The sequence below is a fragment of the Melozone crissalis genome, unplaced genomic scaffold, assembly GCF_028551555.1.
Source record: "Melozone crissalis strain CALT ecotype California unplaced genomic scaffold, PUWL_Pcris_2 ptg000023l_1, whole genome shotgun sequence".
NCBI classification, from domain to species: domain Eukaryota; kingdom Metazoa; phylum Chordata; class Aves; order Passeriformes; family Passerellidae; genus Melozone; species Melozone crissalis.
Genome location: NW_026535801.1, coordinates 20,108,570 through 20,132,244, shown reverse-complemented (window position 1 = coordinate 20,132,244; position 23,675 = coordinate 20,108,570). Strand labels below are relative to the sequence as shown.

The 23,675-nt window shown below is 41.1% G+C and overlaps 2 protein-coding genes across 7 annotated transcripts in view; both read right to left on the bottom strand.

The window, feature by feature from the left end:
* The window catches only part of ATF2 (activating transcription factor 2), a 48,603-nt gene extending 37,564 nt beyond the window's left edge, over positions 1–11,039 (bottom strand). The window contains exons 1-5 of one of the 6 annotated variants that reach the window (XM_054277643.1): positions 10,973–11,019; positions 7,299–7,329; positions 2,354–2,398; positions 1,821–1,895; positions 1,137–1,206 (exon numbers count right to left, since the gene is read on the bottom strand). In XM_054277643.1, coding sequence (XP_054133618.1) covers positions 1,137–1,184 — 48 coding nt within the window. In that variant the 5' untranslated portion in view covers positions 1,185–1,206; positions 1,821–1,895; positions 2,354–2,398; positions 7,299–7,329; positions 10,973–11,019. Of the gene's footprint in view, positions 1–1,136; positions 1,207–1,820; positions 1,896–2,353; positions 2,399–5,936; positions 5,956–7,298; positions 7,330–10,703; positions 10,768–10,972 lie in introns of those variants that run through there. The other 5 variants (XM_054277644.1, XM_054277646.1, XM_054277640.1 and 2 more) reach the window with 5 other exon arrangements.
* Positions 11,040–14,889: 3,850 nt separating this feature from the next.
* On the bottom strand, positions 14,890–18,123 carry ATP5MC3 (ATP synthase membrane subunit c locus 3). The gene is made up of 5 exons (XM_054277892.1): positions 18,058–18,123; positions 17,899–17,976; positions 16,849–16,926; positions 16,305–16,498; positions 14,890–15,134 (listed from the first exon to the last, which is right to left on the bottom strand). Exons 2-5 carry the CDS (start codon positions 17,935–17,937, stop codon positions 15,020–15,022), a joined length of 426 nt encoding a protein of 141 aa, XP_054133867.1. The 5' UTR covers positions 17,938–17,976; positions 18,058–18,123; the 3' UTR covers positions 14,890–15,019.
* Between the last annotated feature and the right edge of the window lie 5,552 nt (positions 18,124–23,675).

Genomic DNA, 23,675 nt, shown 5'->3' with positions numbered 1-23,675 from the left:
GCATTGTGTGTATTACATTAATGAGAATTGATCTGTAATCACAAACTTCACTGCATTTAATAGTGTAAAGATAAAATAAAATTAAATACTATAGCTCCTGCCCTTGACAATTTACTACATAAAACAAGAGGCAGGTAGAATAGGTAACACTAGAACAAGGCCAGACAACTGAAACACTGTGAATTATCTAAACCTTACCAGCATTTTAAAAACCTCTCAGGTTTGCTCATTTCATGTATACTTTCCCTGATATTTGGGGTATATGCTATAAAAAAGCAGTAAGCAGACAAACTAAGTTCTGTAAAAGAGATATTCTTACTTTCACTATTTGTTTATTTTCACTAATTTGCTATGCATCTGTAATTGTGGGTGAAATTAGTGTTTCAATTGACATAATCTAAGAAAACATTTCCCAAGATGCAGCTTTCCTAAAAAGAACACATTTTACACAAAACATTGAAATTCTTAATTTTCTTTGTGAACATTTGAGCTCCAATTTATGTTTCTGGTTATGCCTCACTAATTTAAGTCATTCCACATATAAGAGATCCATGTCAAGAATCACCTCTCAGGAACTAATACTTTAACTGAATTCACCTCAGAGTACAGTAATTCAGAATGTTTCCTTGAGAAAGGACATGTGCATATGGAACTGTGAGGGAAATTAAAAATGCATGATCACTGCAAGACAGGGTGAAACAAGCAAGGGACTTTTTTTCCCTTATAACTTTACTGCCCTAAGCTCCAAATGCCCAGCTCTCTGTAACTCTTGCACCCTATCTCTGCATACAGCATAGACGAGAAATTTCTGCGTTCTATCACACCAAGAGACTTAAGTCTGTCTTTCTGTCCTCACTAAGTGGGGGAGCAGCCCTTCCAGAGGGAAGATGATGTCCAGGGCCTGCCTTCCTCTCTGCTCTACAGTACAAAGCTGACATCTGCGACATGAACTTCTCTCCACCTTCCCTGGAATCACTGGCTGGTGTAGACCCACATGCTATAAATTCTTGCTTTTCAGCAAAACATAAATACTTAGTAGCAATTATCATAAGCCCCTTTTCTTCCATCTGTAAAAATACATTTCATTGTTTTACTTTTATTTGAACAATGCTAATAACTTCAGTTCAGACCATTACCTGGCCACATCCAGGGGCAGTACATAAAAAGGGTTTGTCATCACTCATATTCCACAGGTCGTTGTGCTACCTGTATTAAAATTAGAATGTAACAAATTTTACAAATAATGCAACAAATTATCACTATATCAACAAGCTATTTTAATGTTCTTTGGGCAAGAATTTCTGCCTTGTGGCTATAGTAATATTCTAAATACCCATGATTCAGAGCATGGATTTCAAGCTCTGCCAGGAAGCTACTCAAAATCTACCACAGCAGTTACACCTCAAGCAGAAATCCACATGTTCACATGTAACATGACTAACTGCAAAAAGTATCTGAAAACACAGTAAGAACAACTTGTCACTGAAATCAAATACATTGTAATAATGATCCAATTCTCAGCTAAAAAGAGATCAGAGCAGCAGACAACACCATGCAGTCAAGGTTCTGATGCCAACAGATGAAGAAGTAGCATTCATGCCTCAGCCTTTTCACAATCCTTATTTAAAGCTCATCATTAGAGAGAAGTTGGCACATAGCCCTTAATGTAAACTGTTATGAATTTAATTACAAAAACATGTACTTTAGTAATGTTTCAGCTACTTAATTACTGACAGGCTGAAAATACTTAATAAAGAAGTAAGGTATTAATGACATTTGGTGCTATTTTGCATACTCACCCCACACACTAATACACATACCTGCCAGATTTCACATATAAAATTGTTTCATATGGCAAACTATCATATCCTCCTTTTCATGGCAATAAACTGTAACTAAAAGAAGATATTAATTACTATGCATGCTAAAAATATAATAATGAATGATTTTGTAAATATAAATGAGAAAATGTCCACTATTCACCCATGAAACACAACAATTTTTCAAATAAATAGTTTACTTCAATACATCCTTTAATTAGTTGTGGCATCTGTGGCTTTGCCTTGGAGGAAATACATTCATCTTTAAATGAGTATTTGTATGGAGAACTAACAATAATAGTTCTGAACACTATTTAGATTGATGAAGGAAATAAAGGTGAATAAAGATGTTTTTATGATTAAAGATCACAGGCAGAATAAACCCACGTCATGCCCAGCATACTGGTCATGTAGAGTTGCAAGGATTCTCAAACTGTCTAACCATCCTAGGAATGTAAACTTCTGGTACACATCTGGGCACTAGACACAAGACATATCAAGTAAGCATAAGCAAATAATTTCTGACTGATTACCTCAGAGATCAGTAGGAATACAGTATCTGATCCTTCTGGATGTACCTGTACAGTAAAAAAACCACTGTGTACAGACCTTTTTGGACAGTCTTTCAAAGAGGAGGAGATCTTGGTAATTTTCACCCAACAGCAAAGAAACAAAAACCTGGCATGCAGGATACTCTAAACTGTCACTTCTAAATATATATGTTGCAAGGAATGGGGATACTGAGCTGAGATCAGAAGTCAAGAGAGATGTATGGCTGCCAGAAACTTCAGTCTTTGGCACTGACAGCTCAGGGAAACATTTACATCCCAAAGAAAGGATGCCAAAGCAAATCAGAGATGAAGACTGCTCCACTGTCTGCAAAGAGTTCATAACCTGTCTCAAGTTACTGAAGGAATGAAGTATTTTTTCTAACTGTTCAAACTATGAACTTGGTGCTTTCACTAATAATGAATATTAACAAAATTATAGGCAAGTCTGAATACACATGACTAAGGCTTCAGGGTAAGAAATAAGGTCCTTATCCATGACACTTTAAGAGTATATCCTTTCAACATGTGGAACTTCAACACAGTTAACAGCTATCCCACTATTCTTCAGCAATGCAACAATCTCATTTCTTCAAATGAAGGCTCAAACTAATAGAGTGTCTTGTTTAGATCTCAAGAGGAACTAGTTTTTCTGAACCTGTCATCATAGGGCACTGTATATGTATTTAATGGCTACATATACCACCATATGCCAATACAGACATATGGATAAGTATTATGACCAGACAAGTAATACCCATATCAGAAATGTCTAATGGTGGAAGAAACAACCATGATTTGGTTTCTTTACATCCAAAGCATGAAGATTTTGATTAACCGAAATACACGTAGGACATTTTTTCCACTCTATTACTATGTCTTCTTGTCAGTCTCTGAGAGATGCAGTTTCAGCCATAAAATCAGCTCCCTCCATGCTGTCAGTATTTTTTGTAGGTGAGAAGATGTAAATCTTTTAGGTCCATTTATTTTCTCTTTTCAAGGAATATTACCAAATCTCGTATTTACATGTGAAATTCCTCTCTGGTTCTATGTCTTAGTTTGTAAAGCCTGTGAATTTTGAATGCCTGATATACAAGTAAAAAATCAATCCTTGTGAAAAAGAAAAGCAGCGCTGTCCTTCTGGCAAACTTACTGGAAAAAAGTTGGAGATAAATTCATTTCCTCATCTTTGTAACATTATTTGACTGCAGGCCACATAGAATTCTGTGAGGTAATCCCTTGTAAAGAGATTCCAGATAACATCTGAGGAAAAAAAATTATGCTGAAGCACTGAAATTCTAGCACCTAAAAGAAGTTCACTTGCATTCTGAGCAAGACCTTGGACATTTTAAATCTAAACAGAAACTGGATCTGACAGGATGGGAAAACAAAGGGCTCGCATTTGTTAGTGCAGCCAAATTGGTACGAATGTATTTACCTATTACAAAGGCTCGCAAGGCTTGCACTTAGAACAAAATAACTCCACGCAACAGTGGAGGCTGAGAGGCAACTGCCCAAAAAAGCTGCTGTCAAAAAAAAAAAGCTGCTGCCCAAAAAAGCTGCTGTCAAGCAGCTTTGGGGCAGAACCTGTAACTCATGGTGGACAACAAACCAACACAATACAGCATCATGTCACTTGCATGACAATGAAAGACAAGAGGCCACTGGGATGAATTAACAAAGGCACAGCAATGAGATGAAGGGAAGTGATTACTGTCCTTTATCTGGCACTCTACAGCTGAAGTGCCATACCAGACAGCTGATGATCTGGAGAGAAAACATCTGGGGCCCCATCAGAACAGTTAGGAGGCTGGACTATTACATAACAAGAGGAAGCAAAGTTTGTTCAGAATGGAGAAGGAGTGCTAAGGATCTGCTTGTTGTCATAAACTATCTAATGTATTGATATAGAAAAGTCAGATCCAGACTTTAGGCAGAGTATAATAAAAGGACTGAGATGCAACATTCATGAGACCCATCAAGAAAGTTAGGAGCAAGTGTAGAGGAAAAGGAAAACACAGCATTAAAAAAAAAAAAAAAATCCCACAACACTGGAACAGGTTGTCAAGCAGGGCTGTGGAATCTCAGCCTTGCAGAAATTCAGAATTTGACTGGATAAAATTCTGTGCAATCCAAGATAACTCTGAAATTTAAAACATACCATCAAGATATCATAGCAAGGAACAGAGGCGAAAAATTGCAATGGACAATCCAAACTTGGGTAATGTTCTCATACCTTTAGAAGACCCTGCAAGGTCAGGAACCTGTCGCTGCTACAAAATACACACAAACCCCATCCTTTGCATCCTCTTTTCCTTCTGGATTGCATGTTGCCTGACATAACAAAACTAACACAGAGAAGGCAAATTTTCAGGAAAAAATGTTGGTAATTGCCACTCTAATTTCAAAGGAGTCTCTCTCTGTTGTAGACTGACTGCTCAAAGTGAGAATATCACAGTAAGAAAGAATAATTCAGAAAATACCTCTCCCCTGAAAACCAAAATAGCAACTTAGATGCCTTTTTGACAAAAATGTTACTCACCCAGCCAAATGAGAAATGTAATACATGAAGTGATAACCCTGTCCCTAGAGGGGAATTAAGAGTCACCCTGGACTGTTACCTAGGCAACAGCTAACACCTTGTCCCAGAGAAAAAAAGAGAGTTCCTGCAGGAATCCAATATGAATGTGAAACTCCAGCCTTAACTCATCTCTTCAGATAAAAATGAACATTCAGTGAAATGATTCTTACTACAGTCCACTGAACCACAACTTGCTTCTGTAAGCTTCAAACTCCACATTCCTTTCAGTAGCATAAAGAAATCCATATGTAGAATTCCAGTCACACTGTAACAGCATCAGAGCTAAACACAAAAAAAACTTGAAATAATCTTTACAGTAAGTCATATAATCAACTTCAGTACTAAAACCACACTAATAACCTCACTTTTTTGGTGTTTGCTCTGAACTTTTACCACAGAAGTAAAATACACTCACATCATGCCTATTTAAAATGTAGCAAGCCTCTTTCATGATGTTTGGAATGTAAACAGTACAGTAAACTATATAAATAAGTATATATCCATCTTTAAAATATATCTAATAAGGAGAAATAAAAATGAGTTTCCAAATAATTCACTAATACTTATTTAAAAAACAAAAATGTCTCCATAAAATGTCACATTAATATGTATCTAAATGTGCTACAAAAATAGCTTCAACAATTATCTGCATATTTCCATAAGATTTTAATTAAACACCTTGGGTACACTTGATGGAAACTATTACTACATAGTCTGAGGCTTGCTTCCAAAACCTTTCAGAAGACAATCTTACAAAGAATAGAAGCCTACACAACTTAAGCCACGTTTTGTTGGCTTATTTAAGTGGTAAAGATTCTTCTGATTTCTCTTAACTGCCTACATACAGGAGCATGGAAAATGCAACTGACACTTTGTTTCAAAATTTTTCTACTGAACACTTAAGCAGCTGCTTAAAATGTATATGTATCAATAGTCTTTGCAAAAACTTCTTCAAATTTGCTGAGAAAAGTAATTCCTCACATGTACCTACTAAAGACTCAGCAGACTTGCAGCTAAAGCCTCTACTTCACCTGTAGAAAGCAAGGTGTGTGTGAAAAGACATCCATGCACAGAGCTGCTCACAGGCTGTGCACTCCTACCCTGGGATTCATTATTTTAGGCACTGTAGCAAGACAGAGGCTGCCCTCCTGTACCATCAGGGCTGATACAAACAGCAAAGAGGAAAAGTGCCAGAACTGAGCACAGAAAAGACAGCTATGAACACACATAACCCCACAAACAAACAAAAACTGTGAAACTTTTGAAGGACAGCACTCTTCTTCTGGCCAACATGCAAGAAGAGATGCATATTTTCACAAGTGTGTCACCCTCCCAAACTGGACAGTCCACAGAGGACCATCTGTCAGTCTGCAGCTACAGCAGTAGCTGATTTATCTCCTGCTGCCTCCGTGGGAAGCACACCCAAGCCCTGCAGGTACACTGACCACTTGCACGTGGCTCCAGCCCACGAAACATCTGTGCACTGGGGTTTGAAAAAGGTGAGAGATGGACAGAAACTGTACCAGGCCATTGAGACAAGGCAGAATTACAGCAGTACATCAGCTACAGAGTGCTTGTGTTACAGCACCACTGATGCCTTTTCCTACGGATGTTTGCACTTCCTCAAGAGCTGCCATGTCTAGTCAACATTTCCTTTTATTCATCACATTGCATCTGGGACTGTGCCCCCTTTTACTGCAAGATACAAAGCCTTACTGTATACAGAATTATTAACTCTTACTAAACTCATCTGTTGAAGTCATCATAGTGTGTAACTACTTTAGGTAGGGTAAGACTTTACTTTAAAGCTTCATTTTATAATAGCAAACTGAAGCATAAAAGAACCAGGTCAAAATTTTAAACTTTTATCAACTTTTAAGAGTTTTACTTAAGAGTACATACTTATTCAAGGTAAAGTGAATGGAACATATTTGCCACAGTAAAGAATAACATTCTCCTAATGGTTACCTGGAGAGCTGAATTTAGTGTTTTGCTTAGCTCCTTCCAAGATGTCCACAGATGGGGAGAAGGTAGATATTTTTATTGTCTAAATTTAAACGCCTCACAATTAAGAGATTTTCATGCAACCAAGCAAACAATAACAAAAATCAAAATGAACATGGTGTCTTTATACTTTCAACACTTACATACATCATTCATATCATAAATTTTAATCACTTCCCACATTTAAAGAGTCTATCTTTATTTCCACAATTTTCTGCACACGTAGATTTGCAAGTTGTGATTTCAGTAAAAATCAGAAGTTAGTAGGCAGAATACACTACTTAAGAAGGAACATAAATTTAAAAAAAAAGTAATTTGTGTTTTAAAAGGAAGTACTCTACTTACCTAGAGGGACTGGAGCTATATTTTCTGTTTCCTATAAAGCAAAACAAGAAGAGGTGAAGCAAAACCAGTGCAATTAATACTTGACCATTTCATGACACTTCCAGAAGTGATCTGCCTGTATTTTGTGCAATACTGTCAAATATGACAGTCCTAAAAAATAAAACTGAAAAATTAAGGAAATGGAGGAGATACAACCTGAAAATTTAAAACATTCCTCCTCATAATGAAAGTGGGATTGGCAGAAACTAACCTTGTAGATTCTGCAAGAAAACTATAAACCCTAGTCCAGAGCATTTAAAGTTCATAACTACCAATGGCTGGCAAACAGAAAAACAGGAGCTCCTTCCTCACATTACACTGCTAGCACAAGATTCAATTTTTTTCTTTTAAAAAGTCAAATGTTAGGCACATTTTGCTGATATTATTAGTTAACTGCTAATATCTGATGTCTAAAGTTAATTCCATACCTTCCACCATTTGTCTAAATTCTATAAAGGACAACACATCTGGACAAGAAGAAAAGAACATTGACTTCAAGACAAAAGAAAGGATGATCGACTTAATTTCCAATAAGAACAAGACAGCCAGTAGGACAGACAGTCACAAATACAGGAACAAAGCAATTTAACTCCTTCAGCTGCACGAGTGGCTTCCTCCACAAGAAGATCCATTTCTGGCAAACAGAGAGCACTAATGGCATAAAGAAAGGTCCTTAGGCTTAACATCTCCTGCTGGCTGAACATGGTGGCTTCTAATTCAACTCTCTGGCTTAAGCATTCTTCAGAGACACCCCTGATCTTTCTTTAACTTACTAAAAATTCAGGCTGTGTGAATACAGCACTTGTAGATAAGCAAAATGTCAATGAACCTCATAAAAGAAATATAGAGAGGTTCATATTCTTCCCATCTCTCACAATTTGCTTACAGGGATATTAGGCCTTGCTTTCCCCAGTTCATTTATCTGAGTTTGAACATCTTCAACCTAACAAACATTAGAGATCCAACCTCACTTTTCTACATTTGTTTCAACAAAACTTAAAAACCAAGCTTACCAAAAAGTTACTTGCTTTTCACATTCTCTTAGATGGCATCCCTAAAGTCTAAAATTAAATGAATTATTAAGAATTTAATCCTAAAAATCTTTAAATATATCAAATATCTCACTACAGGATTCCTCTTGCTCATTAACACAGAATGATCTTTTTCTTTGCTGTAAGCATTTATATAAACGACCACTGGATTTACCTAGGAAGGAAACATAATATATCGCTTGGAATGCCTTGCTTAAGCAAAGCTCTTATCTGAAGTGAATCTAATGGAAAAGTTCTCAGGCTGAACTGAAGCTGACACTGAACAAAGCTGAAAACAGTACATCATAGATGTGAAAAAAAACCCCATTGATTGCATAGTTATTAAATATTGACTAATATTTTTGTAACTAACTACATCCAAAGCCTCCTTAGAGTGCATATTATATGTTAAACAAATACAGTTCAGTTATGCACAACAATGGTAACCTGAAATCTATTCAATATTAAAATAAGAGTTAAAAATATTGAATCACATTTGCTCCTTTGAAAATAGAAAATGCATAATTTTTATACAGACACTCAAATCTATGTCAAGAATCCATTAAGAATGTTGATACTATAAATAACTTCAGTTAGGAAACCTTCACGAAGGTAAAAATGTACATTTGTAAGTTTAAGTTAATTAAGAGTAGAAGAAAAAAAAGCTGATGACAGAAAAGGAATTTTTAGCACTAGGCCCATTCAAAATTTAATGCAACAAGAATGAAAATAATACCACAGTTCATGCTGTTCAACGTGGTCACAAAAGGAAAGCAGCATGAAAAGCAAGATTATTAATAAAAGTATGCATGATGAAATTTAAGATCTGAAAGTATCTTCTATTAGATGCTGCATAGTCTAGAAGTTTCTGGAAAAAGACCTACCAAACACATTCCTGTCTCTAGAATTCAAATCAGGGTAGAAATATCAACTAGATTGTAAAGAAGATCAAAAGCTCAACTACTTGATTAAGCATCAGCATACAATGTCAGTATCGAAACATAAAATCCCAATGGATTTTTAAAAGAGCTGCTTTACTCCATGTACACATTAAGGTCTCATTATTTGACAATTCTTTTGAGGCATTATATAACAACCAGTCCCTGACAAAATTATTGTTTAGTTTTTTAAGAAGACAGCTTGACAATTTTGATTCTGGATTGCATAATTATAAACACTTCAGAGTTAATTCAAGTGAATGCCAAACCGGACTACAGTTTGTCCCTCTGAAATGAAGTTCATTAACAGGCAGCAACCTGTTTCAGTGGATGGCTAAAGAAATTCCACCTGGAACACCTGAGAAGAGCAGAACCACAAGGACTGCTCTGATCCTATCAGCTCGTGCTGAATTTAACATCTAACCAGACCCAGCAGTCCAATGACCCAAACTTCAAAACATGTGGTTTTATTACCTCTTACCCAGCTTTATGCTCAGCAAGAAGTGCGGATGTGACATTCACTGCCATGACATAAATACGTCAAACAGAAAACAAAACCACTGTTTTAAAAGGTGGCAAATAAAACACGTTTCAGCCATGTTTGTGGTCGCTGTTTGGGAAGTAGGGGATGATTCAGAATGCTCAGATTATTCAAATTCCTCATTTCAGCACAAGAAAACAGGTGACAGTATCACTACTGGAAGATAAACACCTCTGGGAGAAAGCAACAGGACAAAAAGCAAGTGAGGGACATAGAGTGTAAGAATGGGGCACATAAACACACTAATGGATCTCCCTCCAAAAACAGGGATGCAAAACCGCTGGAGAATGAGTAAGACTGCAGAAGCAACATGGCAGCACACATTTCCCCTAACTCCAAACATGACGTTACATCTTGACGTAAAACATTTGTGCCTTAAACACCGTGCAGCTATGGCTAATCGAAGGTCTGTGACATGTTTTTTCATGTGAAAGCTGCAGAGACCTTTTATTTGGCAACTCGAGAGGCATTTCGCACAATAACAGGCAAAGTCAACGAGGCAGCAGCTCCAGGAGGTTCAGCTCCATGGCCAGACAGCAGGCAGGCCGGCACCTGGTGCCGAGGAGCTGTTCTTACCCCCCGCCCGGCATCCCCCACACCCGCACCCTTCCCGGCACCGGCACGGAGCAAGTTCTCCTCCAGAGCCGAGGATGGGTGCAGCCGGGGCCTCCCCGGAGCAGCGGGAGGCGGAAAGGCGAGGCCCGGCTGCCCGCTCCTCCCGCCCTCCACGCCGCGGGCCGGGCCCGGGGCGGCTGCCGGCGATGCCCCCGCGGGGCACCGCTCCCGGACGCGCCGCAGCCCCCGTCACGCGCCCACCGACCCGCCTCGCCGCCCCGGGCCGCCCGCCAGGCCCTACCTCCGGGCGGGTGCCGGTGTCCGCGGCGCCGGCCGGGCCGCCCCGCCCCGCTCTAGGGGCGGCGGGAGCCGCAGGCCGCGCTGGGGGAGGGGGCTGCCGCGGAGAGGAGCGGCGGCGCCATGTTACTGCCTCCCGGGCATCCCCCGCCCACCGCCGCGCCGCGCCGCTCCCGCCCCGCCGCCCCCGCCCGGCCGGCGCCGCCGCAGCACGGAGGGAGGAGGAGCCGCCGCGCCGGGCCGAGCCGGGCCGGGCCGTGTTTACAAACTCACCCGCGACGCCGCCGGCCCGCACATTAAAGGCCGGGTCCCCCGCGGGCTTCCGTCACCTCTCGCGAGAGCCGCGCTGACACCTCCGCGGGGCGGGGCGGTCACGCGGCGCGGGGGCGGGGCCGGTCCCGGTCCCCACAGCGACCCCGGCCGGGCCCGGACATGGCGGGGCACAGGCACGGCCAGGCTGGGCCCAGCCATTGCAGGGCCAAGCTATGGCCGGACTGCGCCGCGGCACGGCGGCCACCGCTCCCGTGGTGGGGTGGAACTGGTGCGGCCGTGGCCGAGGGGAGCTCAGCATGAGGTGCCCGTTCTCAGCGGCGGGGTGTGCAGGACGGCCGGCAGCTGAGGACTGCAGGCAGCACGTAGTGAATAAAGCATTGCAAGGCCTCGCTCAGCGGCAAGGCTTCATGCGCCTGTCACATCCAACTTTTGGAATAATCAGCGCTCCAAAGCCCTGGACTGCCGAGATTCCCCATCTCTCAACACACCCGCTCTCATGTGCCTGAAGCCATGGGTGTGCTAAACACTCACCTTGGTTAATGTATCAAAAATGCCACAGCACTGTATAATAATGGCAAACGCCTATATTTTACACAGGAGGAACTAAAAGAATTTTGGATTCGTTAAAAAAATAGCATAACCCTATATAGCAACACAGTTTAACTAGTGTGTACTCTGAATCACACATGGAGCTTTAATTCTGTGCATGTGCATAATTTGATCTTGTTCTGAGACTGATCTGAGAGTGCAAGGCCGTAACAAAAAAGTACTTCTAAAAAAGTATCAGTTCCAGTAAAATACATTTTGGCTGAGTTTCTCTGAACTTGCACAAGACAGTAGGGTATGTTTCATTTCACTTCTTGTGTATGGTTTTGGTGGGCCCTGTACAGCGCTTCTGCAAAGTTCTTAAAGATATGGCAGGATAGAAAGCACTGCATTGAAGTACACTGTTTAGTTAAAGGTGGAATTATTCTTTAAAGCAGCACGTTGCAAGAACTCAAGTGTACATGCAGAAGAGAGGAATAGAGATCTTTCTTCAGAGAGCAACTGAGACCTGTATTGGAAACAACTATTTTTTGATGGTTTAGTTTTACCATTACATAGCAGCAGCAGTCCTAAGCCTGGACTAAGAAACTGAACTACAGGTGCCTTTCTTCAGTGTGAAATTGATGCAAAAATCAAAGAAAAGGAAAGCAGGAAAAGGGAAAAAAAACAGCAGCAGGATGTTCAATTTTACCTGCAGCATGGGATGAATCACTTTTACCTGCAGCTGTAACTTAAGAGCCTAATTGGTAACTTTAACATTTTCTTCATTTTCCATTAGAATAACATGGATATTTCAGAGGTTTAGCTGGCTTTATCTGGCTTAATCTTGAACAATGAAACATAAACAGTCAGTCTTTCAATCTGGAGAACCTACAAGACAAATTTTCATGAGCTGACCATCTCTGAGTTCAGCATGGTCCATGTCAGAAGAAACTGAAAAAGGTTTTGGGGAAGTAAAGCCTACAGTAACAGAAGATTTCTTGATGGAAGCTCTTACAGGAAGATCCAGAAATCTTTGTTTTGCTGCCCTATTAAGGCAAAGAGACTGGGTTGGGGTTTTTTGTAAGAAAAAAAGTCTTTTACACATTTATAATTGTTACTTTTGTGAGCATTTTGGGCAAACTGAGGGTACTCCCTGTCAGACACTCAAATTGACCAACGGAGCTCTGTTGGGAAGGGATTCCCTGTGCCCTGTAATAGTTCACCTGTCAGTATCTGCCCGTCACTGAGTAACTCTAAGCCCCTTATTGTCCATAAGGAGGATAATCCTCTGTGTGAAGGTTTGTTGCCTTGTTTTGGAAGTCCTCAATTAATCTTTATCTGCAGAACCCAGATCTGATTCTGTCCCCACTGGTGTAGCTAAACAGCCACTCTGCCTCAGTTTGGCCTATGCTCACCAGTCTAAGAGTGAGTTAAAAGGCAAAAAGCTTGGGGAGATGTTACTACTAAAACAACCTTCACATCCACATTTAGAATCACCAAGATGTCCACTGCCTTTTAGGCAGATCCCAAGAAAAAGGGTTCATGTTGAAAGGGTGGTAAAAGATGGGATGTAAATCCAAAACTTGTTATTCAAACCTGATTCAAACAACTCACGGTGACTCAGGTGGCTTTCTTAGTGAAGTTGCAGAGCAGTAATTCAGCCAGGTCTCCTATCTCCACCAAACACCATTACAACTCAGCAGAAACATTTTATATGCAAAAAAATTCCTCAGCTGAGTTAGCAGTGCTGGAGCTGGACTTGACCAAGTCAAATCTGAAGATGCCTGTTAGGCCAAATCTCAGTGATACCTGAAGCTTGAATAAGATAAGTCCACTGGACTGTCCATGATTTGAGGAAATAGACTGCCACCTCAGATGCCTGTAGAGATCACTGCTGTACTGAAAGAAGAGAAAAAAGTTCACCACCTACCATGACAGCAATACAGAGGTGAAATTTAGAGTCCAGAATACCTTTCAGCCAGGACAAATGCACTGTCAGCTTTGCAAACCAGTGGCTTCCAAGAATGGGTAATAGCAGGTCCCTAAAATCAGCACTGCATGAGCATACACCACATGGAAGATACCTGCAATGTGCTTCACCTCCTACCCCTCTCCTCAAAACCCCCGCTTCCTGATCTACTCATGTAAGACACTACTAATATTGTTCTAAAGCTACTAATTTGCTTCCTATTCTACACCTCTGAAATTCACATATATAAAAGAACATTCTCTGTATTGCAGTAACTGTTTTCTACTAAGAAGATGTGGGGCAAGTTATTTCTTGTGCTACGTTCCAGAATTTTGCTACACAAATTCTACAATCATGTAGGTTGTGAAACACCTTTAAGGAAAGGTGTTTTAGACCTTTAAGATCATCAAGTCCAACTGTTAACACTGCAAAGTCCACCATAAACTAAAGTGGTCTAAAGTCCACTAAACCGTATTTCGTTGAATACCCACTTGGTACTTTTTAATTCCGATTAAAACAAAATCTTACCCGCACCTTACACTTATTTTAGTTATTAATCATTTCTGCATTTCCTCCAATAAAGATTCCTATATTAATTCAGTAATTACTTAACAGCAAGATGACAAAACATTTAACAAGCTTGGCTTTCATTCTTACAAAGTTCAGCTTTATTTTTTGTTATATTTCAGGTTATTTAGTATTCTGGATAAGGTTTGAGATGCTATCAAGCCCCCCACCAGGTAGGTATAGTAGCACACAGTGCTTTCCTCCAAGTATGGATGACACCATAAATCCATTTAGACTGCTACAAGAGAAGCACAGGTAGATACTGCAGCTATTTTTTTTAACCAAAATGCTTTAATCCTAATGCTCTTCAAAGAATGTGTGAGATAATGCAAGGCTGACTACAAAATTGGAAAGCTGGAAGCTCTCTCTTTGAATTAGTTGATGCTAAAATTGCAGTAACTAAATGAAATATAATGTCCATGTATCACAACTAAATGCCTTGGACCGCACTAAAGCAGTTGTATATTTAGCTCAATGGGGACACTGGTCAGATCCAAGTGGAAAGCCTACCATGGTAATCAAAATATCTGGTGTATGTGAAAACTGATACGAAGTGTCCTATCACCTTCATGGATTTCTGTTTGGCTCCTTCTATCAAGAGGTGCCAGAACGTGTGTCAGCTAGCTTAAGCAAAAACAAAAACACAAGTGAAGGAACAAGGCCAGCAGTACAGACTTAATCTCTGCATCCTTTGATCTTTTAAGTATATGCCACGTTAATTTTAATAAATAAAATGTTTGACTGGAAGAGTGCTATGCATATGTCATTATCAGGAGCAATCTGTGGAGACTGAATTACAAAATGTCATCTTCCAGATACCCTAGTGAGAAAGACAATAAATGAAGGCAACAAGTTGACAGTTAAAGTTGTTATCTTTAATGAAATGACTTTGGAAATAGCATTAATTTCCATGACACCAACATTTTGGGAGTCCTGTAAAATGCAGTTACATTCCAATGCCAATATTACAGGCAGATCTCCATTCACATGGCAAATAGGATCAAGAAAGCAACCATCAGACAGAAGAGACCCATAGCTTCAGACAGGGCAAATCCCAGGATAGCATATGAGAACAGCTGCTGCTTCAGAGAAGGATTTCTAAAAGAAAGAGAAGGTGTAAGTCTTTTTTATCCTTACAATTAAGATGTTTTTCATGCAGTTTAACCTCATAGCTCCTTGCAACACATTCTGAAATGGGAAAATCCAATAAATCCAAGCAATTTTTTGCAAGGATTTCACTGAAGACAAATTAGCTGGCAATTAAGACCAGACTCAGGTCTAGTTTAGAAATTTATTTCACATCTGTGACATGAGAACCATACTCCCAAGGAATTTCATGTGTATCATGTTTTAACCAGCTCTCAAGGCAAATACAGGAACTGAAACCACTTAAGAGTAGGAAAAAACCAACAAAAAAGTTGAAGCAGTTTGTTGCAAAAATGCAATGAGTATGCCTTCAAGAAGTGAGAGGAGAAAATCTCCAATATAAAACTATGAAGCAATGTTCTACCACTGCTTATTGACACGTTCATGCCAAATTCAAAACTTGATATAAGAATTTTGTACTGAAAACACTTGTTTCTTGAAGTGGAAAGTGAGCTTCCTTCTCTTCAAAAAGGCTTAAAAATCTTTACCAAGAAGTTAAGACTTGACTGGTTGAAAAAGTAGTGAAGAACATGAATCTTCTTTTATGCCTGCATCAGTTCAGCTCTTCCATGATGTCATGTGAACTACTTCTATTACAGGAATGTTGTAAAATTACCTGAAAGTTCATCCCTACTACAAAATCCTCACCCTTGCCCCCTTCAGATTTCTAGAAGGAACTCATTTGCTAAAATAACTGCATATTCTGAGATGCAAAGATGAATGTGTTCAAAAACATCCATTCCTAAACAACGATTCTGCATATGAAGACTATTTAGGACTTTTCCTCTTACATGGGGAAAAATACAGGCTGGATTTATATTTCAGTTCTGGAACTGAATGCTCAAACACTGGACTTCAGGGACCAAAAGACCAACCAAGTCTAATGATGCAATTTCTTTCATGGCTCTCCTCCAGGAAGAGTGTACAAAGTTCTGAATTTAACAACAGAGCCATCCTGATGAATATGGTACAGTTTCATAAGATTCTCTTCAGCCATGTGTATCAGTAACAGTAATCATTAACAGAATTTATTACACTGCCATTATATTTTCTACAGTTCAGCTGTCTCAAGATACATCTGCATACAATTAAATACTTTTTAAAGAGAGAGAGATTGATTACCTGGCATAACCAATGATTAGACTACCGAAGACTGTTCCAATTCCAGCACCAGAACCAGCCACACCTACTGTGGCTGCACCAGCACCAATGAATTTGGCAGCAGTGTCAATGTCCCTGCTGATAGCACTAGTCTGGAATTCCCTAAGTGCTAGTTGGGAGACAGTATTTTGGGCCCCGATAACTGTTGACTTGCCCTAAGAAAACAAAACATAAGAAAACATTATATTCAGACAAAAGACCATGTGATAGTGTTATTATGCAGTTTTAAAAGTTGTATTAGATCCACTGTCTACTTATTATTCAGAGTGATGAGACTGTTAAGTCATAAATTTCAGAATGTTACCTGTTCCACCTGAAAGTATCGACTTTAAACGTCAAAGACTTCTCAGGGGAAAGAGCAAGACAGCAACAAGTATTATTAGGTGTTTGACTTAAAGCAAGTTTCACACTATAGGTATTGAGTTAGTACAAATGAACTCTAGGTTGAGGACATTTAGGCTCACCAGGTAATTTAGGAAGATACAGAATTTTGTTTATAAGGTACCTCTCCATTCTTGACCTCTGGCCTAGACAACACAGATGCCGAAATTGGTCTGTACAAGACTCTTGATCCAGCACGGATCTGTAAGAGGAGGAAAAAAAACATAAAAAAATGAAACATTTGATCACAGCTGTTCCATACAATACTGTGTAAGACAGTAAGACTATTAGCTACTAAGCCATTTGTCTTCCTTGAAAGACAGCAATCTCTGAACAGCTGCATACACAATAAACGATACGGAAGCAAGCACTGCCATGCAATCTGACAGAGCCGTTTTCAGAAGATATATAGTAAATAGCCACGACATTCAGTGAACATATACATGCATTATGCAGACAGAAAATGGAGCAAAACAGCGACAAAAAATCCCGACCGACCATGAAGCAGTGAAACACATTTCAAAATGAAGAAATAAAAGCCATCAAAATGATTTTCCAAGCTGTTAAATGCACAGATGTAACCTAGACTTTTAAATTTAGCGAGGCACAAATGAATGAATCGTTTTTCACAAGCGGCCTGCATGTGTCCTTGGGCTCCCAGCAGTCTAAGGTCATATCGGCTCTTGCACAAAGCTCTTCCTGCAGGGAAAACCTGGGCCTAGACCATGCACAATGAGACTTTCTGCAGGCCAGAGAGGGCATTTTCACGCAGGACAGTCTTTTATCTCCGCAAGGGCAAAGAATTGCGGCCTTGCCCAGGACAAGCAACAGGCTGGAGTTTGACCTACAGCGAGGCTCGGAGCGCAGCAGGCCCGGGAGCTGCTGGCGGCGCTGACCTCCCCCTCCTTGGGCCCCCGCTCGCCCTGGCAGCGGGCCCCGGCCGCGCCAAGGAGGCAGGAAGGAGAACGCGGCCCTGCCGCAGCCTGCCCGACCCCCGCCCCCACTCCTTCGCTCTCGGGCGGGCAGCGCTCGGCACGGGCCCGTCCCACGGCGCCGCCGCGGGGCTCGGAGGCCCGCCCGACCCGCGATCGCCCCGCCGCCGGCACCGGCCCCGCCGCCGACACGGACGGGGCCGGTGACGAAGCGCAGGCGCCCCCCGCGCACCCCCACTCACCAGGGAGGGCGAGGTGGCGAGCTTGGCGCAGGCGAACATCTTAGCTGGCGGCGTCCCGAGGCTCAGGATCCGGCGTCTCTGCGGAGAGAGGGAGAGGGTGAGGGTGCGGCGGGCGGGGGCGGCGATGGGCGCGGATGGCGGGAGTGGCGGGGCTCTCACCGCTGCGGTGCCGCGCTCGGGCCGACGGGCGGGAGGGCTGGGCCGGCTGTGCGCAGGCGCGGCGGGGCCGGGCGGCGGAAGAGGCGGAGCGCGGCCAAGGTCACTTTGTGCCGGCGCCATTGGTGGCGGCGGGGGGCGTGGGGTGTGCGCGCTGCTTCCTCGCGCAGCCGCAGTGCGCCTGCTGCGGGCGGGGCGGTTCGGCCGTGAGGGCGGCACCGTCAGGGTGTCACTGTGGCACCGTGAGAGTGTCACCTTGTGAGAGTGTCACCTTGTCACCGTGAGGGTGCCACCGTGAGGGTGCCACCGTGAGGGTGCCACCGTGAGAGTGGTACCGTGTCACCGTCACTGTGAAGGTGGCACCGGGTCACCGTGAGGGCGGCGCTGCCGAGGGCGGTGTCAATGTCGGTGTCCCCGGTGCAGTGTTGGCGTCTCGCCCCATTTCCGGCGCTCGGGTCACGGCAGGGAAAGGGGGCGCGTCCGAGGACACCCGTTGTGTGCAAGAAGCCCCTACTGTTCCGTTAGTCATTTTTGCACCATGAGCAGATTCACACCCAAGTAACGAAAGAATCCTTTTTAATCAAGATTAACCGAAATAGGATTATCCTCACTGAGCTGAGCATGTGTTCCTGAGATTCCCACTTTAATCACTTACTTGTACTTTGTTGTTTTTCATTTGATAACGAGATTGTTATTTTAATAGTAATTTGCAATTGTAAGTGGTATTAGTGCCAACTAGTAAAAATGCTGAAAAATTGACGTTGTGGCTAAAACACTGGGAAACATTTATCTAAGTTGTACAATTTTCATTGGATACAATCTGCGCCATAAAAGTAAATTCTAAAATTGTGTGCTGCAAGCGGTCCCCAATGGACCAAGTAAGGGGCTGTGTGTGTATTTGGGGATGGGAACAGTCTCAGGACGGGTGCTGGTCTCCTGCAGACTTACAGGAAAATTGACGTTGCTATCCACAGGTGCCACAAAGCTGAGACATGCTCCATATCAGCAACCTGAACACCCCCCTACAAACATGATCAAGGTGCTTTCAGCAGCTGCCTACTAGTGTTAACCATAATGTTACTTTTATAAACTACAACACACTGTCTTCTGATTCATAGGTACAGGGGAAGGTACAGGGGAGAGAAATCAGTTGTAGGTCCAAAGGTGAGAGGCAACAGAACAATTTGAATTTCCTGGCCTTCTGCTTCCTTCTGCAATCCAGCAGCAAGCTTGGTTTGGTTCCAGTGTGCATCCAGAATCTTAGTAACAACAGTAAAAAGTCAGTCTGTAAAAAGGCCAGCAAAAGAGGTTATAAGCCAGTGGTTTTGGGTTTTTAGTTTTTTTCCTTGTCACAGCTTACACACATTTTTTTGGGAACTGAGGTGCATGGGCAGATCTGACGTGTCTGCCACATGGTTCTTCCATAGACAAACACTAAGAAATAAATACCAATGGCAAAACCCTTTAATGGTTAGGCAGAACTTTTCATTCAATAATTCATTCATTCAAAAAAAAAATTCAATCCATATGCTATTGTGGGAATAAGTGTTTCCATCACCATGGATAAAACCATAAAGCAAAGGCAAATGCTGCAGTGTTGGAATGACTCAGAGGTGACATGCTGCTGCACAGTGACATTCAGAGCACCCCATTTCTGAAGACGGGTACTTCACCTTAGGAAGTGCAGCAGCCAGCAGGGTTCTGCAACAAAGAAATTCACTTCCTCACAGAAGGAAGCAGAGCAGTTAGAGACGTGCTTTCTCACTGGGAAACTGGAGGTCTGGACCTCCAGGCATGAAACAAATCTTCCCCCAGCTCTCATGAATGGAGAAGAAAGTGAAAATGACACTCCTGTGTACACACAGCACAAACTCACACAGACTCAAAACCGCATTAAATGAAAACACTCTTCTTTCACAAAAGAAGTGCTCTCTTCTGTCACAATTCCCACCCCAGAATGTTTTTTCAAGATGCATTCACAAGCCATTTGTTGTGAGCCATGTCAAAACCACTATTAAACACTGGTTTATTGCTGCTTTTAAGGCATAACATCTGATGTTGTATTGTGAATGTGACTCAGTCGTTCCTTTCAGGAGGATTTTGAAGAGCTGTTACTGATCTCTGGGGGCCAGGCTGAGTTTAATTCAAGAAGATCTTCATAAAGAAACACTTGTTAATCTCACACAGTTTCCTATCCTATGGCTGACCTGCTGGTAGGTCCCCAAGGAAGGGCATCAGTGCACTAAAGACAGTGTAATTTCTAGTTGCTCACTACATTTCTGAAAGTCTTTTTAGGCAGGTTCTCAGTTTTCCAATTGTCTCTCCCTGTCAGGACCAGTTATGCACATGGGCAGTAGCCAAGGATGCCAGAGGAGATATTCTCATTTTGCCCTGGGCAGGGAAGACAGAGTGCAGATGATTGAGCAGTACATGGTGCCTGTAGAGCCAGTCCTCTCCCTCAGCTCCTGTGGCCTTACAATTCCCTGCTGCCGAACTAGGTTTGTGTCACAGCAGTAAGAACAGCAAGTGATCACTAGCTGTGGTTCCACCAGTATGGTCTTCTCCTTTCCCAGAAAGGAAAGAGAAAATGTCATTCCAAATTTTCCAAGCTTTCTAAAAAACCTCTCCTGGAACCATAAGGCTTCTCCCAGTCTTTTTGTCCTTATTTTAAGAAGAGAAACATCTGTTTCACCCTCATTGCATAGCAGCTCATTTGGTTCACTGATGGATCCATGCACCAGTCCGAGAGTGACATGAACTTTCACTTAATAATCCTGAAATGAATTGGCATCTACACAAATCAGGCTCTGAATACTACCATACACGAGTATCAGCAGAATGGATGTTGCATACAAATGGCATTTTTCTGGTGACTTGTTAGAGTCCTATCAAGCCTTATATCGGTCCAGAAAGCAAGTAATAAGGCAGCTGGGAACAGTACCCATAAACTGGAATGCTTGCCTGATAGATATGGGCTGGTTTTCCTCCAGGTACAGGCAAATAATGGTAGCTACATATTGGTTCAGTTGAGCAAGTACAATCCTATGCAATGCTAAATAAATGAGCATGTCCTGAGTGCTTTGCACTGGAGGGTCTGCCAGAATTCAACATTTATTATTAATAACTTATAAAACATGAATGTCTATATCTGAATGTTCTATATTTGCTGAAGGAGAAATCTTGGCTAGTTAAGAGAAATCCCATTGTCCAAAGCCTAAATAAAATGTTCTGCTGCTAGATCGAAACCTATTCCTTCAGGTTAAATTTTATCTCCCAGCAGAGGATTATTAACTCAAAACATGTCACACACTAACACTAGTCTTTTTTTAAAATCTGTTTTGAAGAGGAGATGTATCTGGAAAACCAATATATTCCAATAACTCTTAATTGTTGGAACACCCCCAAAGGATGAAATTGGATCAAAGGCCTCCTGAGATTATCCTAATGTTGTGAAATATTTTAAAACTTAAGGTGTATTACCTCAGGGTTGGCTCTCTTGAACATCCAGATTTATGATGTACTTTGCAGGGCATTGATTGATATTGATTTACAAAGTCAGGGGTTTTCAGTGTTTTTCACAGCCTGGGCCATGTTTCAGTTCTACCTCTTCCACTCACAGCTGTGTGCTTGAATCTTCCTATTCAGGACTCATAGAACTGGAGCAATGCCTTGTGGAAAGAAAAGATTCATAGAGCAGAATTAATATACTCCAGAGTATTGAAACCATTTTTGCTCTGGGAAGAAGGAACAAAGCCATTATTAGATGGTTCTGCTTTAAGTAGAAATTCTCTTGGTGGCACTCTCGTAATACCTGTTTACCTTACTGATTATTAGTAGTTGGCCAATTTTGACATAAGTAATGTTTTAATTGCAGAGTTGGCTGGATCATAAGAGGTTCTTCATGGGAATACAGATGATAAAGTTTTTTCTCTAAATTCTAAACTTCTTTACAAGAAAAAGGGAGAAACTGTCTCTTCAGTGATCTTTGTCCCCAAGAGTACTTACCCAAGCATTTTTCCCCCTAAAATTTGGTTTTTATAGTCTCAATGGCTTTTTCCAGTGAAGAGCAGGAGGCAATTAACAAAGTAGAGCTAATTTAGGCTGTAGAGCATTCTGCTCAACATTCCATTGATTATTTTAACACCTGAGTCCCAGAAATGGATGACATTAGCCACCAACATTGTTCCATGTTCATACTTGGCAAGATTTGGAATGTGTGCTAATACTGTTGAGAACATTCATGCAATTTGAATGGGAAATCATTATAATCCTTATCATCTAATTTTTGGGTCTTTAAGATCTGCTTTAAATATCACGATGATTATATAAGTAGGGTATGCTACACCACAGCTATATATGTCCAAATGGGATGTTGTCAAGAGGAAAAACATTCTGCTTCAGCAGAAATTCAGCATGGAAAAGAGGAAAACTCATCTTCATTCTGGCTGTTGGATTCTGGTAGCAAGTGACATCAAGGCTCCAAGACACCTTGCCAGAAAAGACTGGCAGAGCTATTTTCCCTCTGGATAACAAGCCCTATTGTCTAGCATTCAGGTTCTACTGGTTACTTTTACAATGCTGTACAACAGTGTAAACATTAAAAATACACCCAGCCTTTTGTAAAACCCAGAATGTTGCAAGGTGGAAGACAATCCTGTACTTTTAAAATTAATTTTATATGTCAGCAAAAATGATAGTTTTTTTTCTATAAAATTATGATTCCCTATTTTAATGTAACTTTTACTTATATTTCATACAATCATAGAATTTTTTAAGTTGGAAAAGCCCTCAGAGATTATTGAGTCCCACCACTAACCTTTGCAATGTAACTTGAAGTGGAAGGAAATGTCAGGTTCACGAATAGTTTCACTTTATGCTTCACATCTATTACACTGTGTGTGTCAGGATTGCAACATTCGGGGTGAACTCTCATGTGTTTTAAAATTATTTTTATGCATCTGCCTAATAATTTTGGAAATTGATTTTTGAAGAAAAGCTGTAATAAAAAAATCCACTGAAGTTTAAGCAAAGTAATTTTTATAAATGCACAGAAGATTCAGAACATTTAGAATGAATATACCTCTTCATGTATTTTAGAACATTACTTTAGAACATAAACTCTTTTCACTAAACTATAACTAAGTTTTCTTACTCAGATGACTCTTGATGTTCCTCAAGGCTGTGTTGCAAAAGCAGCCCATACCTGAAATGGTCAATCAGGTCGCTGGATAACACACATGTGGGTTTCTAGGTTACAAAATATCACTGGATTGAATAAAAATAAATTCAGCAATGCTTTTTATGCTGCTAACAGTTCTAAACACCTTTTGAAGAGAAAACAAATTTCAGCTGTAAGCTGACACTATTGGCTGCACTGGTTAGAGCACAACATTGGCAATCTGATTTTAACGCCTTTCTTATAATACACAGTACAGACAGCCAAGACTTTGCCCAAATTAGAGCCATTTTTTGTCAGAAGTATCCATAAATTTTTACAGCTGAAGTTGAAGAGATCCAAAATGAAATAATGTTTTCTTAGTGGGCTCTTCTGGAAATACAGGCTTTTTGTGCAGGGAAAATTGTAACACCAGATTCTTAGCTTTTAAACAAAAATACCTAAG